The sequence below is a fragment of the Erigeron canadensis genome, chromosome 8, assembly GCF_010389155.1.
Source record: "Erigeron canadensis isolate Cc75 chromosome 8, C_canadensis_v1, whole genome shotgun sequence".
NCBI lineage: Eukaryota > Viridiplantae > Streptophyta > Magnoliopsida > Asterales > Asteraceae > Erigeron > Erigeron canadensis.
The window spans coordinates 29,047,235-29,066,311 of NC_057768.1; the positions used below are offsets into that span (position 1 = coordinate 29,047,235).

The 19,077-nt window shown below is 33.4% G+C and overlaps 3 protein-coding genes and 1 long non-coding RNA gene across 4 annotated transcripts; 2 read left to right on the forward strand and 2 right to left on the reverse strand.

Annotated features, from left to right (window-relative positions):
- Positions 1-365: 365 nt before the first annotated feature.
- LOC122579418 (pentatricopeptide repeat-containing protein At1g77360, mitochondrial) lies at positions 366-5,077 on the forward strand. Its single transcript, XM_043751591.1, has 4 exons — positions 366-434; positions 1,732-3,217; positions 4,340-4,475; positions 4,585-5,077. Exons 1-2 carry the CDS (start codon positions 432-434, stop codon positions 3,187-3,189), a joined length of 1,461 nt encoding a protein of 486 aa, XP_043607526.1. The 5' UTR covers positions 366-431; the 3' UTR covers positions 3,190-3,217; positions 4,340-4,475; positions 4,585-5,077.
- A 1,682-nt stretch (positions 5,078-6,759) lies between these two features.
- LOC122578317 (3-oxoacyl-[acyl-carrier-protein] synthase 3 B, chloroplastic-like) lies at positions 6,760-12,826 on the forward strand. The gene is made up of 8 exons (XM_043750250.1): positions 6,760-7,030; positions 8,295-8,443; positions 8,859-8,995; positions 9,756-9,861; positions 9,947-10,065; positions 10,617-10,681; positions 11,383-11,605; positions 12,277-12,826. The coding sequence occupies exons 1-8, from the start codon at positions 6,891-6,893 to the stop codon at positions 12,496-12,498; spliced, it is 1,161 nt and encodes a 386-aa protein (XP_043606185.1). The 5' UTR covers positions 6,760-6,890; the 3' UTR covers positions 12,499-12,826.
- Positions 12,827-13,196: 370 nt separating this feature from the next.
- Positions 13,197-13,967, reverse strand: LOC122609730. The gene is made up of 2 exons (XR_006325376.1): positions 13,838-13,967; positions 13,197-13,471 (listed from the first exon to the last, which is right to left on the reverse strand). It is a non-coding gene; the product is annotated as an uncharacterized LOC122609730 (long non-coding RNA).
- Positions 13,968-14,279: 312 nt separating this feature from the next.
- Positions 14,280-18,682, reverse strand: LOC122578792 (protein KRTCAP2 homolog). The gene is made up of 5 exons (XM_043750830.1): positions 18,576-18,682; positions 17,959-18,117; positions 17,177-17,228; positions 16,588-16,654; positions 14,280-14,631 (listed from the first exon to the last, which is right to left on the reverse strand). Exons 2-5 carry the CDS (start codon positions 18,112-18,114, stop codon positions 14,541-14,543), a joined length of 366 nt encoding a protein of 121 aa, XP_043606765.1. The 5' UTR covers positions 18,115-18,117; positions 18,576-18,682; the 3' UTR covers positions 14,280-14,540.
- Between the last annotated feature and the right edge of the window lie 395 nt (positions 18,683-19,077).

Sequence of the window (19,077 nt, forward strand, 5' to 3'; positions counted from 1 at the left end):
TATCACAAATAGTCCTAAGGTTAGTAAAGGACTAAAAGACCCTCGTGTGGTTTGCACGTGAAGGGTTTTAACGGCCAAATTTAACGGAAGTTAGTGTCAGGGCCTTCTAGCAATGAAAACGAAAAAGACAGGGACCAGTTGCAACGAAAAAAAAAACACAGGGGCAAAATGCGAATGTAACAAACCACAAGGACCATTTGTGACATTTTCTCAAAAAAAAATGATTTTTCACTAAAACTTGACCCTATAAACCCTTAAAAAGGCCCCCACGTCAGGCCCAATAGTCATTTTGGGCCAATTGACCCAAACAGACACCCCTTCACTCCCTCAGTTCCAAACTTTGCTCCATCTCTTGATTTGAAGCTCCATTTCTTCCGGACCGACTCAATCTTCCAATCTGACACTCTCATCTCAATGACCCGAAACCTAGAATGGTAAGTATTCACCAAAGTTTTAATCTTTTTACATTTTTATCATTGTTATTGTATAGTTCTTTTTTTCTTCTTTCTAAAATAGACAAGCCCAAATTTCAAATGTTATTATTATAGTTATTATTATATGAAGTTTGTGGAACTCCAGAGATGTATGAAAGGTGTTTGATGAAATGCCATAGATAGCTTTTTATTATGATATGATGACGATGATATGCAGGAAACTTGTTTGATCAAATGCTTAATTCAAGTTATCTTGTCTTCTTAGATTTTTTTCTATATATATACTGATTATACTGTACATGGGTGAGGCTATGGAGAAATTAGTACAGATTATTCAGGCGCTGACATGTCTCCGGTGTGCCTTTTTTACGCTTTTATGTGCTAGTTTTTATGAATTGACAGTGATGGCACCGTGCTCCGTCTGAACCATTAAAGAAATTTTGTTCCTACTTCCTAAACTCTCTACATTTGATAATACAAATAACCGGATAGAAGAGGTACACATAAACGGACAGAGGAGGTTTTCCCTGTCCAGTTTATTAGCTGGTGACCCATTTTTTGACTCGGATGTAACATTCTAATCAGTTTTTTGTTTTTGACTGTGGCCCATTCTAGCCATTTTCCCGGTCACCCTAAGATATATGTCAGGGGTAGGGTTGGAACTCGAGACTTCTTGCGAGGAAACAAGACTCTTACCATTAGACCATTTTAATAATACTGATAAGTAAAACATTTTTAAGCTAAGCTCTCTATATATTTTTTAATGGCTTTCTATCCTACTTCTAAATTACACGTATGCCTGGAATGAAACCCAGGACTCTCGAAAACCCTCTATTAAATTACCCTCACAAATGTGGGAAGTGGGATTCGAATCCAAGTGGATACTCCCAAGGTCTAAGACCTTACCAATGGGCCACCAATCCCATTGGCAAGCTAAGCTCTATAGTGATATGGTGGCACCATATATTTATTAGTATTTCTATAATTCTATAGGCTTATGCTGAATTGCTGATCGCCCAACACCCGTCTTCCATTTTTTATGGTGATCATGATAGAGCTCTATTACCACTTAAGAGTTATGAGGATTCAGGCTATATTGTGTAGGCATTACCTGTTGGATTCTTTGTTTTTTGGAAGACTTGACCTGAAATATTGTACAACGTATTTTCGGATTCTATTTCCATGAAGATATATATGAATTCTGATAGTATATCATATTGTTTATATGGGCATTAGTTGAGCCTGTACTAACTCTCACTGTTTTAATAAGATGTTTGTTCTCCTTAAATATATATAGGTAATTCTTGAAAATATGATCAGGGTGCTTAGCAGTCCTGCAAAATCAAGTTTCAGAAATGTCATTTGTGCCAGGATGTACTGCACGAGTGAAACAAAGAACGAGACACTTAATCCAACAAAACAAATTTGCAAAATTCTAATGTCTTGCCCCAAGCTCGGGGTTGCAACTGCACTTGACCAAAGTGGTTTAAGGCCTACACCTGAATCCGTTGAAGAAGTCCTTAAAAGATTTGGGAATGCAGGTATGTTAGCATATCAGTTTTTTGAATGGGCCGGGAAGCAACGTCACTATGAGCATAGTATTCGAGCGTACCATGCTATGATTGAATCTTTAGCCAAGATAAGGCAGTATGAGATCATGTGGGATCTTATAAACACCATGAGGAGTAAAAACTTGCTCAATATCGAGACTTTTTGTATAATGATGAGAAAGTATGCTCGGGCTCAGAAAGTCGAAGAGGCAATCTACACCTTCAATGTCATGGAAAAACACAACGTCCCTCCAAATCTAGCAGCTTTTAATGGTTTATTAAGTGCTTTATGCAAATCTAGAAATGTAAGAAAGGCCCAAGAGATTTTTAACACCATGAAAGATAGATTTGTTCCTGATCAGAAAACATATAGTATATTAATTGAAGGTTGGGGACGGGATCCTAATTTGCCTAAGGCAAGAGAGATTTACAGAGAAATGGTTAAAGATGGATGCAATCCTGATATTGTGACATATGGGATCATGGTTGATATTTTATGTAAAGCAGGTAGGGTAGATGAAGCCATTAACATTATGAAGGACATGGAATGTAATGGTTGTCAACCCACATCCTTTATATACAGCATTTTAGTTCATACGTATGGGATAGAAAACCGGATTGAAGATGCTGTTGACACGTTTCTTGAAATGGAAAAGACTGGTGTTAGGGCCGATGTTGCTGTTTACAATGCATTAATTAGCGCCTTTTGTAAGGTAAACAAGCTAAAAAATGCGTATAGGGTTTTGAATGAGATGGAATGTAAAGGGGTGAAGCCGAACTCAAGAACTTGTAACATTCTTTTAAATTATTTAATAGAACATAAGGAAACTGATGAGGCGTTTAAAGTTTTTAGAAGGATGATCAAAATTTGTGACCCAGATGCTGATACATATACTATTATGATAAAGATGTTTAGTGAAAAGGGTGATATCGACATGGCTCTTAAAGTTTGGAAATTTATGAAAAGGAAGCAGTTTGTTCCTAGTTTGCATACTTTCTCTGTTCTTATTAATGGGTTGTGTGAAAATGAGGATGCTTCTCAAGCATGTATGTTAATGGAAGAAATGATTGAGAAAGGAATTAGACCACCAAGGTTAACCTTTGGGAGGCTGAGGAAATTGCTCCTAGAGCAAAAGCGCGATGACGTGCTTGAGTTTTTACAGCAGAAGCTGAATTTATTGGTAAAAGAACCATTGTGTGATTAAGACGGCATGCTTCAGTGTTCTTGCTCAGGTGAACTTCTTTATGGCTAAACTCTTCCATTTCCGTCATTTATTTTCGGTAAAGGCCGTCACCCCTGGCCAGAATAATTTCCGTCATTTATGTTGTTTGCTCAATATCTTTTCGTTGTTCACTGGACTTCAGGGAGAGCTAGATCAGCAAGTAGGTTTATTTCAGTGGCCTAATTATATTTCATTCTTTAAAATTCTTTCTAGAGCTGGCAAAACAGGTGGATAGGGCGGGTTGTGTACTTGTGTAGTGGGTCATAACATGCTGAGTCAAAATAGTTTAGGTCAGCTTGCCAACACTTTTTTTTTTTCTATGTATTAGGTATAAATGTATCATCGCAAAAAAGTTTAAATAATACTCTGATTTTCTTAAAGTATACAACCATATACGTCTGAGTGCACTTTAGACTATTTTGACCCATTTGACTCATTTGACCTGATTCCTTGATAGCTATTTTCTTGTCATATTATTTTACCTGTTTGACCTGTTATTATTAATCAATATAAATATGTTATTGCTTCCTCCAGATTTTACTGATACTTGAGTTAAATTTCGCATGTTTTCTGTTATAGTTGTCATCCTTTGACTTTAAATGTCGAGCTCATATTTAACAAACTATATTCCTTATACTCTTCGACGTAGTGTTTTTGCATGTCTTCAGTATCTGTGGTACTATTATCCTTAATCTTGTAGTTATTCACAGACCTGAAAAATGTTACTTAATCATGACTATCTTTGAAGGTTAATAGTAGTATATTTGACTTTTTAAGTTGAATTAGGACGATAATAGAAAACATAGTGGTAGTAACCGAAGTGTGACTGATCCTCATCTTTTCAGAACCAGTGTAGGTTAGGAACTAGGAAGAAGGTTCAGTTCGTTGTTCTAGAAGGCGCTAGTCGGTCAAGTTTGACCTTCTAGTGCTTAATTGTCTAAGTAGCTCGATTAAATGTACTCGATTCATTATTTGAAGCTATGGAAATCATTTACAGAGTTAATTGGTCTAATTAATTATTGCAAGTCACTTAGCCAAGTTCTTGATTTAGATATTTGATACGAATACTGTGAAGTTAATAGGAAAGCTTTATCAAATTTGAGAAAATCTGATTCATGAGGATTACTTGTAGGTCTAGAGGGATCAAGCAGTTCAGATACCTTTTTTGAGATGTTTTGGGATTTTTCAAGACGCAATCTTGACTAATCATATGGATCCTTTCAAGCTATATCTACAACTTCTGCTATATCTTCAAGTCACATTTTCAGGTACTTGTTTTCAAAATTTTTCTGGATCACCGATTTTCTGATCATTGATATTCATATAGTCCTAAAAGTGTATGCTACCCTGGATTTTGATTCATCTTTTTTAATATAGTACCAATGCTGAGAACCACTGCAAGGTGTTTACACTCGTATTGATTCAACAAATTTTGAGAAATTGATGGCATTGGTAGTGCAATGGGTCGATCTGGATCATAGCCCAACATGAAGTATATTTAACTTGAGGATCCATATTCTATCATAACCCAACATGAAGTTACGACATATTAACGTGTCATCTAAAATCTGAGTTCATGTTCGTCAAAGAGAGTACATCGAATTTGAACATGAAAGAGAAGCTTGGTTTGTTGCTGGACTAATTGTCCAATTATAGCATACCGAAAGGAAAAAAACGAAAAAACAACGCCAATGTATCATGCTTCATTGGTTTCTTTGTAGGTATGTTACAGATTTAGCTGGTTGAACAACTTCCCTTTTGGACTGAGTGTCATGTTATTTGAAGTTTAGTGTTGCATCTTTGATGATTTATTTTGGGAAAATATTAATAAATTTAGTAATTTAATATGTAATTTTACTTTATTTGAGTTTTTTTATCTAGCTATTTTAATTGCTGAAAGTATTCTACTCTACTTTTAATGGACTATTATTTTAAGTTAAGGTTGGTGTCTTGGTGAAGGCCATTTTAATTTTTTTTATTTAAGATGATATATATATATATATATATATATATATATATATAATATTTCTGATGTAATTTAATTTCATAAATAAAAAAATAACTAGTTCTGTTCAAGTAACATATGCCAATTCAAGCAATTATACTATGTTGAAAATTGAAATAGCAAATCCATTTTTAAAAGAGTGTTTAATAAGCTAACCTTCAAATGTTGTACACTTGTACGACGTATTTTTTACTTACCCCAACCTACTAACCTAATCCACACCCATAATGAAAAAGTTTTCCATGACAATTTAATGAACATTTTATATGTTCATCCCTCAAGAGTCTCTTCAATAGTACAATCCAGATTGTTACTTACATTTGTTTTTTCAAATAGTTTTTTTTTTCAGTGACTTTCGATACATATGACAAGTTTCATTTGATGTCAAGTCAAACTTATATTACTTTAAAACATGGCTTAATACAAGAATTTTATATACTTAGGTATTAAGCTCGTAACAAACAGTTGATTTAGGATGAAGTTGTGAACTAGTTGCATATATTTTTTATATAATAATAAATATAATGAGTTTTGGTTATTGTAAAATAAGTTTTAAAGGTAAAAGAAATATGATGACGCAATGGATAAAACTGATACACGAAGATTCATGAGACACACTTATATAAATTTGGTACATAAAAATTTCATGATGCATAATAATTTTCAGTTCAGATAAAATGACTGTCGTATTTACTTTATTTTATTAAAACCTATAATAATATCCATGTCAGATTTTCTTACCCCAATAAAAAGATGTTAAAACTATATTATTCACAAATCTATGATCTACTTTAATTATAACTTTGAACAAACTATCTATAAAAAAAACACCGTAAAAAAATGATATCAGTTCTGTTGATTGAGTCATTTACATTTTACTTGTTTGACAAGAGTTTAAATCTTGCTAGGCATAAATTCGACTTCTATCAATTCTAGTTGTTAGGATAACTCAAGTGGGGTTTTGTTTTAGGGCCTATTTGATCAAAATGCAACAAAACTTGATTCAAACAATCCACGTTCATCGATGGATAAACATACTAAAATACAAAGATAAGTGATATTTGAAAGTTTGTTACTCTGCAAAATTAACTCCGACTTATAAAAAAGGTAAAATTGTTATTTACTCAGTTTTTAAACTTTCATGTTTCAAATGAATTTTTTTTTTTTCTTTTTTACAAAAACCAAGATTTTTTACTATAACTAAATTGAGTGTTAGTTGTTTACCTTTTAAGCTTAGGTTTGTGGTATAGTAATAGAAGCAAATCTCGTTTATTACGTGGGATGATTGGTGTAAATTCAAGTTTTTGTAATTGTACAGCTTTTGGAGGAGTTTCATCGCTAGTTGGTGGTATAGGCGGTTGTGAATAAAAGTTAAATTTGAAAAAAAAAATTGCTTACCTTTTAAACTTAGGTTAATTCCTTGGAAAGTCAAAATGGGGAAAACCTTTTAAAGCATTTTCGGTGTACTTCGATTACTCCGAAAAAGTAAACAAAAATTAACTACTTGTTGGTTGTTTGCATGCTCAATTCTTCAAAATTTATGTATGGGCACCAAACACTTTTTCATTTTCTCATCAAGAATTAGCACTAATAATAATGATTAAATAATAATTAGCTTTTTTTAAAAAAGCTAAAAACTTTCATGTTTTCCTAAAGATTGTATTTCTTTGGTGTAAATATGGCAAATGCAACATGGGTTTTCACCCCAAAAATGAGGGTTTTAGGATCTGGGTTTTGTTCCTCTATGAGGGTATCATGTGCCAGCACTGTTCAAGGTGCTGGTGATAAGCTTTTTTCTGATGAATTTAAGCCTAACAGGTAGTTTTTTTATAAAGGTTTTGACTTTTTTGTATTTATATATGTGGGTATATGTTTATAATACTTCATAAGGTGTTAAACATATATATGATTGTTATTTTTGGATTAATTTTGATGTAACATAACTGTAAGTGAAAAAAAAAATGATTTAGGGATTAAATTTGAATGTATCCTTAAGTGTATACACGGTGTGGCGAGTTAGATAGCTTTTTTGTTAGATGATCACATTGGTTTGTTAGTAAAGTATTTGTTTGATTTTTTAAGGGAAAAGAATCTGTGTGTGTATGTAACTTGTCTTCAGGTACTATTGTAGGAAAGAAACTTTGTTTTGGTTCATTGTATATAAGTAACCTGCTAAACTGAACGAATCGTGTTAAAATGATGATGTGGTAGTCTTTCATTGGGCCACGTATCATATGTTTGATGGTGCCACGTTAGTATCCGGCCGATTTCTTACACAATTCGTTCAGTTTTGAGACAAACTTACATACAATAAACCAAAACAAAGTTTCTTTCCTATTATAGTAGCTGAAGACAAGTTACATACACACACATATTCTTTTCCCATTTTTTAATATATGAATATGGTTGTTGTGATTTTCTTGTAGATATTTTGATATATGAGTTTTCGATATGATTATGGTGACCTAAGTCTATGAATCACATGATTGTTGATTTAAGTTAGAGATTAGTGATATTACATTTATTTCTCATAGCTGCTTTTATGACAACTCCTTGCATGCTTCTTAAATAACCGAAAGTTCAGAATGATAATCCTAATTTAACACACTCAAAACTGGTTTTGTGACTCGAACCTGGAATAATCACGTTAGATGGATATCCAGAAACCATTTTAGCTGTAGTAGCGCTGTAGCGTATGCTATTTGTGAGCATCAAACCGCTGTATGTCTGTACTAAAAAATGTTTTCAGGTAACAGTGACCTATTTGTTCATTATGAAGTTATACAATAAGTTGTTTGTCTTGGTCCTTTTGGACTCCTGGTTCAAGTGACTTGATATATTTGCTCAAAGTATTATAATAAGTTGTAGGAAATGCTTTGGATTAATAACATTCTCTTATCTTGTCATTATTGAAGAGCCATTTAGACATTTGATAAATAGTTTAACATATTGCTAGAAATATGTGATTTTTTTATTTAGCTCGATAGAGTTTCCAATTTTTTAAAAATTTATTGGCACTCCTTTTGTTGATGTGGTGTTCCTAGACAAGTTCATTTGTCTTCTCTATATATTTAATATCCAGGCTAGTTGGCAAGGGCTGCAAATTGGTTGGATGTGGTTCTGCTGTACCCGCTCTTCAGATTTCTAATGATGATCTTTCCAAGATTGTTGATACTAGTGATGAATGGATATCTGTTAGAACTGGAATCCGTAATCGAAGAATTCTTACAGGTTAATTTCTGAGGTCTCGGAACAATTCAACATTTCAAAAGTTATTAATTGAACTCATGTAGATGTCATACATGTTCTAAGATGTAGGAAATATGTTTTATCCCATATATTATTTTTTCATATATCAATATACATAATTACATACTCATTTTTTGAGAATGTATCTAGTTAAATAATAAGTTGTGTATAGGATATCTTGTTTTGGAAAATATTATTAGCACAAGTTTATCATTTTGATTCTTATAAATCATCATCAAGTGGCCTTGTTCTGTTATATATCTTGCCGATTTTTTGGAAGTGGTTGTTCCTTTTCGTCTTTGCAAAACTAGTCAAGAAATCCCGATAAGTCATTGATACAGCTCTTTAATACACATATAAGAACTTATAGTCTTATAATTTAATTGTCTGTTCACAGGGAAGGATAGAATGACAGGTATGGCTGTTGAGGCAGCTCAAAAAGCCCTGGAGATGGCTGAGGTTGACCCTGACGATGTGGATCTAGTCTTGTTATGCACATCTACCCCAGATGATTTTTTCGGTAGTGCTCCTCAGGTATTGCTTATGACAGCTAATAAGTGCTTTTAGATTGCCACGTGGTCTAGAAGACGTAAGTTATCGGTTGGACGTTACGAAAAGATTTTTTTTTTGCAATAATTTGGTTAAAAGAAGTATTCCTTTTGTTCTTATAGTTTTAGACTTTTAGGAAAGCTTAATTTATTGTGCATCAGAGGTGGAATAATGGACATGTTGTGTCAAGGGTCAAAATGTATAGGTATTTTTATGGGCTGAAACGGCCTGGTTTAATCGGAAACCCTTTCTCTTCGAATTTTCATATAAAAATGAATGTTAGATATGATTTTAAAAATTATTATATTCTGACATTGTTCGAATTATTTGAATAAACTGACTTTGGAGGCTTAAGCACACCTGTTGACCCATTTCGTGTTTCCGCTGCTCTTTTTATCATACAAATTTCTCTTTAGAGATGAAAGTTTTTAGTCAGAGTAATCCATTTATGTGTAAATGAGTCAAAATTGCCACATCTGGCATTAAATATGGAAAATCCGCATTAATTTTGAGTTCAAAAAGATTGAAACACTTAATATGAATTTGTAATTAGGAAATTTTTATATGTGCTTTTTAGTGTTAGGCTAACACCTAAGTTTGTAGAGGATATAGGACAAGTTAAGAAAACTAGATAAATTTGCAAACTATATGAACTAAAAATTTTAATAAATCAAGTCATTATCTCTATCCAAGACCTCAATATTTGAAATCTTATAAAACTATATCTCTTAATCTCAAATTTTAGATACAAGCAGCACTCGGGTGTAAAGGAAATCCACTGGCTTTTGATATTACAGCTGCTTGTAGTGGATTTTTGTTGGGTCTAGTTTCAGCTGCTTGCTATATCCGAGGTATTTTTTTTTTATTAATTTTGCACTTTAATCAACTCTTCATAAATGTCTTCACATTTTAAAAATAATTGGACTCTCCATGCAGGCGCGGGCTTTAAAAATGTTCTTGTTATTGGAGCCGATGCTCTGTCTCGTTATGTTGATTGGACGGATAGAGGAACTTGTATATTATTTGGGGATGCTGCTGGCGCAGTAATACTTCAGGTACACAATGTTTGTATATATGCAAAACTTGCCTGTTTTGAGGGAGTGTCTGGATGTGTGCATTTAAAAGTGATTATTATTGATTCTGATTAACTGTTCGTATAATTTAAGATTTTGATGTGACTTTGCTTCTTGAAGTTGTGATAATAAAATACTGTAACCATTAGATGTTTTAGTTTCTAAAGACTTTTGATCATTGAAGAAGCAATAAGATAATACGACAAAAAGAAGACAATTTGGTGACGAAAGAAACACGGGCATTTTGAAAAATGGTCTCTTAAATAAAGCTTGAAATTGGGTAAATAGGGTACTTTAGTTTACCCTTAGAAAATCAGATGTGTTGCAGACACTTGTTTTGTTTATACTGTAAATTTCTGCATATTGTTTTTTGCTTCTTTGTTATCTGATTATCACAAATAAGTCGATAGTATCACCACAGATATGGGTACACAATATGAGAAACAGTGTCAATACTTTACATCCTGTTTCTTGTAGAAACTTTGCAGCTTTTTGTATGTTCTTGTGAGATTAATTGTAGCAACTTTATTCAGGCTTGTGAAAGTGAGGAAGATGGTTTATTTGGCTTTGATTTGCACAGTGATGGTGAAGGAAACAGGTTTTTAGTCCATGCTTTAAAACTCATTACTTCCATCATTTCGTGAAACTTGCAACATTCTCTACTTTGGATAACTTTTAAGTTAAAGTTGTCTTTTTTGTGCATTATGATTGTTAGCAAAAACTGATGAGAATGATATCTGTTCATAACGATTCTCGTAGCTGACGTTTGGACTTACCTATTGTCATTTAGTACTCGACTGTTGCAACTTGAAGTCTTGTTACATGGTTTTAAATGTTTTGCATAAAAATATTGCTTGTCATATACACTTTTTTGGAGTCAACTAAGAGTTTATTAAGAACTGCAACAAAGCGGATAATTCTATGGTATATCAAAGTTACATATTACCCCCTTCTAACCAGATATCGAAGACTCAAGGCCAATTTAGAAAAGAACATTCCGCCTATATCAACAGTAGTGTTCTTTTTGGTCATGTTTTTGTTAAACTCCGTAAATAATGAAATTTACCCATCATTCAGGATTTCAGATATCCGTTGTTACAACCTCAAACAACAGAAATAATATCTTCTATATTCCATTCCGTTACAGCTGATGATGTGAATTTGATTATATAATGTCATATGATCACTTTCAAAATGCTCATACTCCATGATAAGGGTAGTTCATACATTCCGAATACATAAAAGTTCTTAAGATAATGTCATTGACCGACTCATAAAAGTTGCTGGTTTCTGTATCAGGCATTTGAGTGGGAGCTTCAAAGAGAATGAAACGGATAGTTCATTTGGTACTAATGGTTCAGTTATGGGATTTCCTCCAAAAGGTTCTTCTTTTTCATGTATTCAAATGAATGGTAAGGAGGTCTTTAAGTTTGCTTGTCGTGTGGTGCCACAGTCGATTGTGAATGCCTTAAAGACTTCTGGGATGACCCTTTCTAACATTGATTGGTTATTGCTCCATCAGGTATGATAAATATACACTCGAAACTTTAATAATTGGCCTTTACCTACATTCTCATTGTAAAAAGAAGGGTAGATCGATGGGATCCCCTTGATCCCATGTACCGCATTGGTACATGAAACTCACATGCTGAGTTTCTTGCATCGATTGTTTAGCATGCTCATTGCTTACCCATATCTTGATTGCATATCCGGTTATAAAATGGCTTGCAATAACATGATGCATCAACTACTATCTCAAATGTGACGTATCGTGTGCATGTAATTAGTTCCTGGTATTTTGATGTAATGATGATCAATTTTTTTACATATTTTCGTCGTTTCCTTTGAATTATATATAACATTTTTTGTTAATTGGTTAAAAGTAATCTTCCATAATCTAAATCTGCATATTTCTATGATATATGCAGATGCCCACCTTAGTCATGGTATTAATCTATTACTCGTAATTCAGTAAATATTATGAATACACCAAACACTTTTGACAATGACGAATGATTATCTAGACCCTTAAACCTTCAAACAGTTGAAGCACACCCAAACATTATTTCAGACATGTTCTATATCATCTTATGATCAAATGAAACTTGATCAACTTCAAAACATATATCCAAACCAAAGGATCCACTGTTTATGACAGGAATGACACTGTTTTGACTTTTGGCTAATACACAGGCGAACCAGAGGATCCTTGATGGAGTTGCAACGCGTTTAGAATTCCCAGCAGATCGAGTCATATCAAATTTGGCAAACTATGGTAACACGAGTGCGGCTTCTATTCCGTTAGCGTTAGATGAAGCCGTGCGTAGTGGGAAAATTAAGCCTGGTCAAACAATTGCAACATCAGGATTTGGGGCAGGTCTTACGTGGGGCTCTGCTATTATCAGATGGAAGTAAAAGAATGGAAGCTGAAATGCAGAAATACCGATTGGTTCCTAATATGTCCATACATATTAAAGTTGAGGGTCTTTGTGTTTTTTTGGGACGGTTTCTAGATAGCTGAATTTGATGAGATTCAAAGTATTATACATATAATTTGAGTTTGTCACATATGGTTTTGAATTTTGATTTGTACCAGGATACATAAGCTAGAAATTAGTGGATTATACGTCTTCAGTGTCAAGTTTTAAAGGTGTTAAGTGATTTTGTACCTGTATTTACCAAGAGAGTACTATTAAAGAATAATAAATAAATCTTCAATAACACAATGGGGCTGTTTTTATTTGCTTCTTCTGCTTAAAAAGTCATGTTTTTGAATGAATCAAAACAGAAATGACAATGACGGGTTTGGGCATGAGACGATTCTGAAATCGTATCCCAAACTTGTGGCTCCCAGCTGACTGTATCATCCGTGGGGTTTACACCTTTAAGGCACGTTGGGTTTTTGTTATTAGAAACCCAACTACAAAGTACACATGTATGCTGAAAATTCGAAGAACAATTGTAAAACCCAGATTCCAGGCCGCTGGATTCAACTTTCGAAGTTTCTATCAAATACATCAAAATCTATAATGTAGAAATCAATGATACACATATTAGGGACACCCTTGGTTCCAAGACACAGTTATGGTTTTGTTTAACCAGAAAGCATTATATAATAAAATCAATAATACACATATATAGGTAGCCTTAGTAAGAGTTTAGAACATTCACAACGCTAAAGATGGTGGGCTGAACGCAACCTAAATAGCATTGTAAGTATCTTTGTACAAAAAAATCTTTTGATGTTTATCATATTTTTCATATCTTATAAACCTTCTATTATAACTTCGAACAATAATCATCCCAGTCTTCATGCTTCAACCCTGATGATGTCAACCAAACTTCATCATCCGCCATCAACGAATCCACCATCTCAAAACCCATGCAGCTGATCCACCACAATTTGAGAATTTAGAGTTAATAATATAGTAAAAAATAAAGCCCATTTATGTAATTATTCTCAAGTAAACGTAAATTGGTTCGTCCTATATGTTAATATGTAATCATTTGAGGTTTTATTTGTCGTCGGACTTAGCTTCAACTATATTGTCAAAACAGAATTAAAAGCCCAACTCCATCTTTCAACCATCTGTTCTGCCTAATTTTGTAAGAGTGTATTCAATAGCAACCGTATTACCATATTTAGAAAATAACGTTCGATATGGACTTAACATCAATCAATTTTATTAATGTATGTTAAATTGTTAATATATATTTGCTTCTGCCATCACCAAGATCCATTGACGAAACAAACCTACTGTGAAGGTTACAATGAGATCAAAACCGGGTACATGAGTCGTAAACCTTCAATGCCTTCAACCTTTCGGTTCACTATTCAAACCATGACTCCTGAAATTTTGTTCAGCTAGCTCAATAATGGAGAAGAGAACAATTAGTTGTGTCAAACAAATTAAAACTATCATCAATTTAAACTACAATTTGTACTTGACTAGACAGATTTGTTAACAATCGAAACCACAGATAAAAAATGGCACTTTCTTGAGCATCATAGATAGGCGTCATGATGAATAACAAGTCAAAACAATAACTAATCAGGAAAGATATGAGGTTGTATCCATCAAAAGAAACTTCGATCGATATCTGTTCACTTAACCAATTTAAGTTGGTTAGTGAAAGTTGTGTCTCTGAAAACAACAGTAAATTGGTTAAAAAAAACACAGATCACAATAGGATCATTGGTTCTATGATGCACATCCATACCAACAACAAAATTTGGTTATAAATACTCGGTTTAACACTAACACTTTTGACTGCTGTCTAAACAAGTCCCTAATTGCATGGAACATTAGTCTAGACAGTACCCATACCATGATCTATTGATGAAGTTGAACATTCAGTCTAGTATATATTGGTCTACAAGAATATATCTAACAGTGAAGGTTACAATGAGAACGAAAATGGGTAAATGTCTCATGAGATAGGAATAGGCCCCACCTTCAATGCCTTCGACCTTTTGATTCAGTTTTTGATACCACAACTCCTGAAATTTTGTTGACCTCGTACAATAATGCAGCCGAGAACAAAAAGCTGTCTCAAAAATAAAAAACCACCGTTAATTCATAAACGTTGGCAAATCTTTTACAGATAATGTATCAATACAAGTCCAGGTCATAAACCTAGGCTAACGAGTAATGAGTCAAAAATGTGTAAATATCAGATACAAGAAAGTAATCAGCAAGCACATAAGGAGTTTCTATACACTGATAAAACATATTGGATACTTTGTTTGATAACAAATATTTGTAATATCATTACAAAAACTATAGGGGGAAGGGAATATGAGGCCCTTAGGCACCCAAGTTGGGTGAAAAACCCCTCACATACCTTTTTTTAAAAGGTAAAAATCATGGGGGGCCATGTATTTATTTAAAATATTAAAATATTAGTATGTGAGGGGTTTTTCACCCAAGTTGGGTGCATAACAGCCTCATACTCACTTTTCCCAAAACTATATCATTAAAAGTTAAAACTAATTTGCAAGTGAACTAGGAGATTATACGCATTAAGAAAACATATTGGGCAATGTTTTATCCTTTTGACCAGTTATTCCATTCCTTGGTTGAATATGTGATTTAAACTTTAGAGATAGAACATACTCTATACGGACCCATTATAAGAAAGGGTTGTCAAATACTTTTTGATTGCTTTGTATGATCTTTTTCCATTTTGTCAACCTATCAACTACCTCTACTTTCGAAATAGCTACTAAAGACAAAGAAGAAGACTTGCCTAACCTGCCATGACTTTCAAGTTGACTAGTGGGCAAAAAATGATTGGCACGTGAAATTCGATTGCACTTGCAAGTAGCAAGTCGATCTTTTCAGCAACAGAGAAGTGTAGGATCAAATTTTATCTTGCCTCGTACACTGTTGACCAGATACATTATCAACCCACATAAGAGTGGGTGTAATGGGGGAAGGGGTGGTCAAAGTGGAAGGAAGACATGGGGTTGTCCCATTACATAGATGGGGTGGTTGTGGTGTTAAAAATCCAACGTTGGTAGGAAGACGGCGAATAATGAATGGGGTGGAAGGGTGGATGGCCTTTTTGTTGTGTTTTTTAACTTGGGAAATAATATAAAATGAGAAAAATAGTAGGTATGATGTGGTTATTGTTACGACTTATGAATGTGGTGTGGTTGTGGGGTGGTTTTGTGTGGTGCTGATATGGCAATGATGTGTCACACCACACCAGGTGGTGGTGTCGACCACTACAAATGCTCTAAGGAGTTTGAAAGGTAAAAGACCAAGATCTGACAATATATGAAACTACACAGAAAAACCAGATATTCTGAATCCTCATTGGAGAGAGAGATCTGAACCCAAAAAAATTTCCACCCATTTGGGTTCCAGAATAACAGCCTTAACTTTTATAGCAACTTTCTCACCCTTAAAAATCGTGTTATTTGATTCAAGGGACTCTGGAGCTTGGTTTGAAATGTTCTTTGGTCGAACCTAAACTTTGAACCCCATAACTTTTCAATAGAATTCTGCGATTGTTATGGGTCAACACTAAAAAAGACAGGGGAACAATGGGTTCAAAGTGAAAACATATAAACAATTAATGTATTATTTGGTTTGAATATCAATATATAATGACACTTCGGTTGGCTTTCAATATATTCGATTAACAAAACTAAACTTGTCCAGTATCTACTTTAGCCAAGCTATAAAATTGAAAGTATTTGACCCATTGTAAGTATGGGAGGAATTTAAATACAACTCATAGTTCATATATAGAACCCAACTATGTCAATTTGGCAACTAAAGATACTCAAAGCTACCATTTCTACATATTCATTATTTCCATTTTGCTTCTATAATGTTGTTCTACTAAAAGCTAGCATTTCCTCCCATAGTCCCATCAATTAAGGGGGTTTCTTTGTCAACAATTAGACTCGTTAATCCATATATGAAGAATAAGATTTTCGTTAGTATAAAAAGAATTAAAGCGTAAAGGACTTAGTATATAAAGATATGCTACCATGTTGTTATACAAACTCGATGGACAGTTCCAGCTGCAATGAGAGCAACAGCCTCTGCTAGAATCACTGTGAAAGAAAAAACATATAATGATTAAATTGATCATTTTTGGTCAACAGAAACCACATGATAATCAAATTGTTCAATCGCAATAAGCATTATCAACTTACTCATTGCGATTAACTTACTAATATTCGAAAACTGGCAGTATCAATGTATATTACATTTTATGGTTCCATCATCCATGGCAAATTAAAACAGTATATTATAAAATGCAAAACAAAGGTTGCTTGTTGTTAAAGATCGCACACGTGTAGTTAGAAACCGATGAGAAAATAGTTTCTTTTTGAGCAACCGAAACATTTCACAATTTTATTATTCAGTACTCCTAGCTTTATGAGCAAGGGCCAAAAGATGCATTGCATCTATAGAACAATTAAGAATATAACATCCATTTCCTCCAAGGTCCAGGGAATGTTTGAAAGTAATTAAATACTTTAAAAGATAGAATTAAAAATCAGCTGTAATAAAAGTGACAGTGGAAGATGGATTTTAGCAAGTATGAAGTTAGAAGGCTAATATCAACTCACCAGTGCCCCATCCAGTCTTAACTCCTGCAGTTTCCTGGTAATTTCCAATGAACTGCAAAAGGAAGAAAAACCATGTAAACACGGAAGATTTAAAATATGTAGAATGCAAGGAAATGGATTTTTTTTTTTAATACTAACCGTACTATATTGTAAACGTTATGAGAACTAAGCCCACCTACCCTTAGTCCCTTACTAAGCAATATTGTTCTTTTTCTATATTCAAACGAATATATTTACTCAAATCCTTTTGTATCAAGAATATGTCACTTATATTCCTTTCAGCAAAAACATTACGAAAACTGAACAGACTATCAAGAGTATATGCCTAAAAATGGTATTACCGATAAGAAGATAGGAAGCTCTCGCACTGACCCTAACATGGATGCAAGCCCCTTAGCAGTTATGATATTTATGCCTAAGTTGCTGAGCATATCTATTAGAGACAAGCTCTTTCAGTTTTTCGTAAACAATGTCATGGTAGCGTAACAACAAAATTTATTATGGAAATACATAAACTTAGGATATCCCCCATACCCCGCCATGGCGGGAGTGGGCATAGTTTTATATATACAATATCTTAAACTTCGTAAAGAAGTTTCAATGCAATAACGATTAAAAGAAATAGGGAAACTAAAATACAGAACCATTGTTCTACCACATAACAAGTAACCTAAAGAACCATTATAGTGACATACATTTCCCACTCACCCAAAAATCGAAACTTTAAGAAAACACACAAATCTGCATACGCGTGGACACAAAAAAAGCCAGAATAAGCTCACCGTAAGTAAGAACAGAAAGACGAGAGAGCTGGTGAAGCCTCCAAGAATGGTGAATAATTCGGAAGAGGCTAACTTCCCTCTGTACATTTCTTGAAGAGAAAGAGTAACCACAAACAACAGTAGCGAATACAACATCGAATTCCCAGGCTCCGCCATTCTCTTCAAAGTAACCAAAACACAAATATATAAATATTTATCATTAGAATGTAGCACTTCAAATAACCAAAAACACAAATTTAGCAATCAAAATGTCATAAAAATGTCTCGATATTCTACATTCGTCACCATAAACTCATCCATAGTAACTAAACATAGCCAAAGTTATCCGTTTTCATCATATCATAAAGTAATGCTACTTAATAAATGTAAAAAAAAAAAAAAAAAGTCACTCTTTCAAAATCAAGTTATTGCTATAATAATAATAATTACAATTTTAAGCTCAGATTTCAACATGATTCTCAAACATATAATAATAATAGATCTGTAAGATTAGCATATATATATAATATAGTAATTATTATTATTATTATGTTACAAAGCCTAAGAATTATACAATTTGATAAATTTTTAGGAAAAAAAAAAACTGAAATTGAAAAATGGGAAAGGAAGTGCAAAACCTGCAGTTGTATGTGTGAGTATGATCTGTCGATGGTTTGATTGATGATGATGAGCTACAAAAACGATGTAGCAAGACTTTGACTTCGGTGAAGATTTGGTGTGTGACTTTGTGGATTGGGCTTTATATAATTATTATGGGTATTTATTTTAGATCTCATGGGTTGATGGTTAATTGGGCTATTAGGCCCAAAAAAACTAACCATAACCCGATTTTAACTGATTTTTTTTCCCCTAAGGTTAAGGTTATGAATTATGATGTCATGTTTCTGTTTGGCTGTTCATGCAAACAGATAAATAAATGAGTATGTGTCTCTCAAAAAAAAAAAAAAAAAGATATAGATTGGCATTAACATCTTTGAACCTGGGAGTTCTTTTTGGGACCACTTATTAGACAACTTTTTTTTTTATAATAATGGAGCAATGGAGCATGCTAAAAACATAATTTGAACTAAAAGTGTGACATTTGCAAAATTATTTTTTAATCCTAGTGATTAAATTAAG

Coding starts and splice junctions, on each gene's coding strand:
- LOC122578317 (XM_043750250.1), top strand. CDS start 6,891: ATGGCAAATGCAACATGGGTTTTCACCCCAAAAATGAGGGTTTTAGGA. Junction 8,996..9,755: donor TTTTCGGTAGTGCTCCTCAG/GTATTGCTTATG, acceptor CTCAAATTTTAG/ATACAAGCAGCACTCGGGTG. Junction 10,066..10,616: donor CTGGCGCAGTAATACTTCAG/GTACACAATGTT, acceptor AACTTTATTCAG/GCTTGTGAAAGTGAGGAAGA.
- LOC122578792 (XM_043750830.1), bottom strand. CDS start 18,114: ATGGCGGAGCCTGGGAATTCGATGTTGTATTCGCTACTGTTGTTTGTG. Junction 17,229..17,958: donor TCTTTCTGTTCTTACTTACG/GTGAGCTTATTC, acceptor TTCCTTTTGCAG/TTCATTGGAAATTACCAGGA. Junction 14,632..16,587: donor CGAGTTTGTATAACAACATG/GTAGCATATCTT, acceptor TTTTTGAGACAG/CTTTTTGTTCTCGGCTGCAT.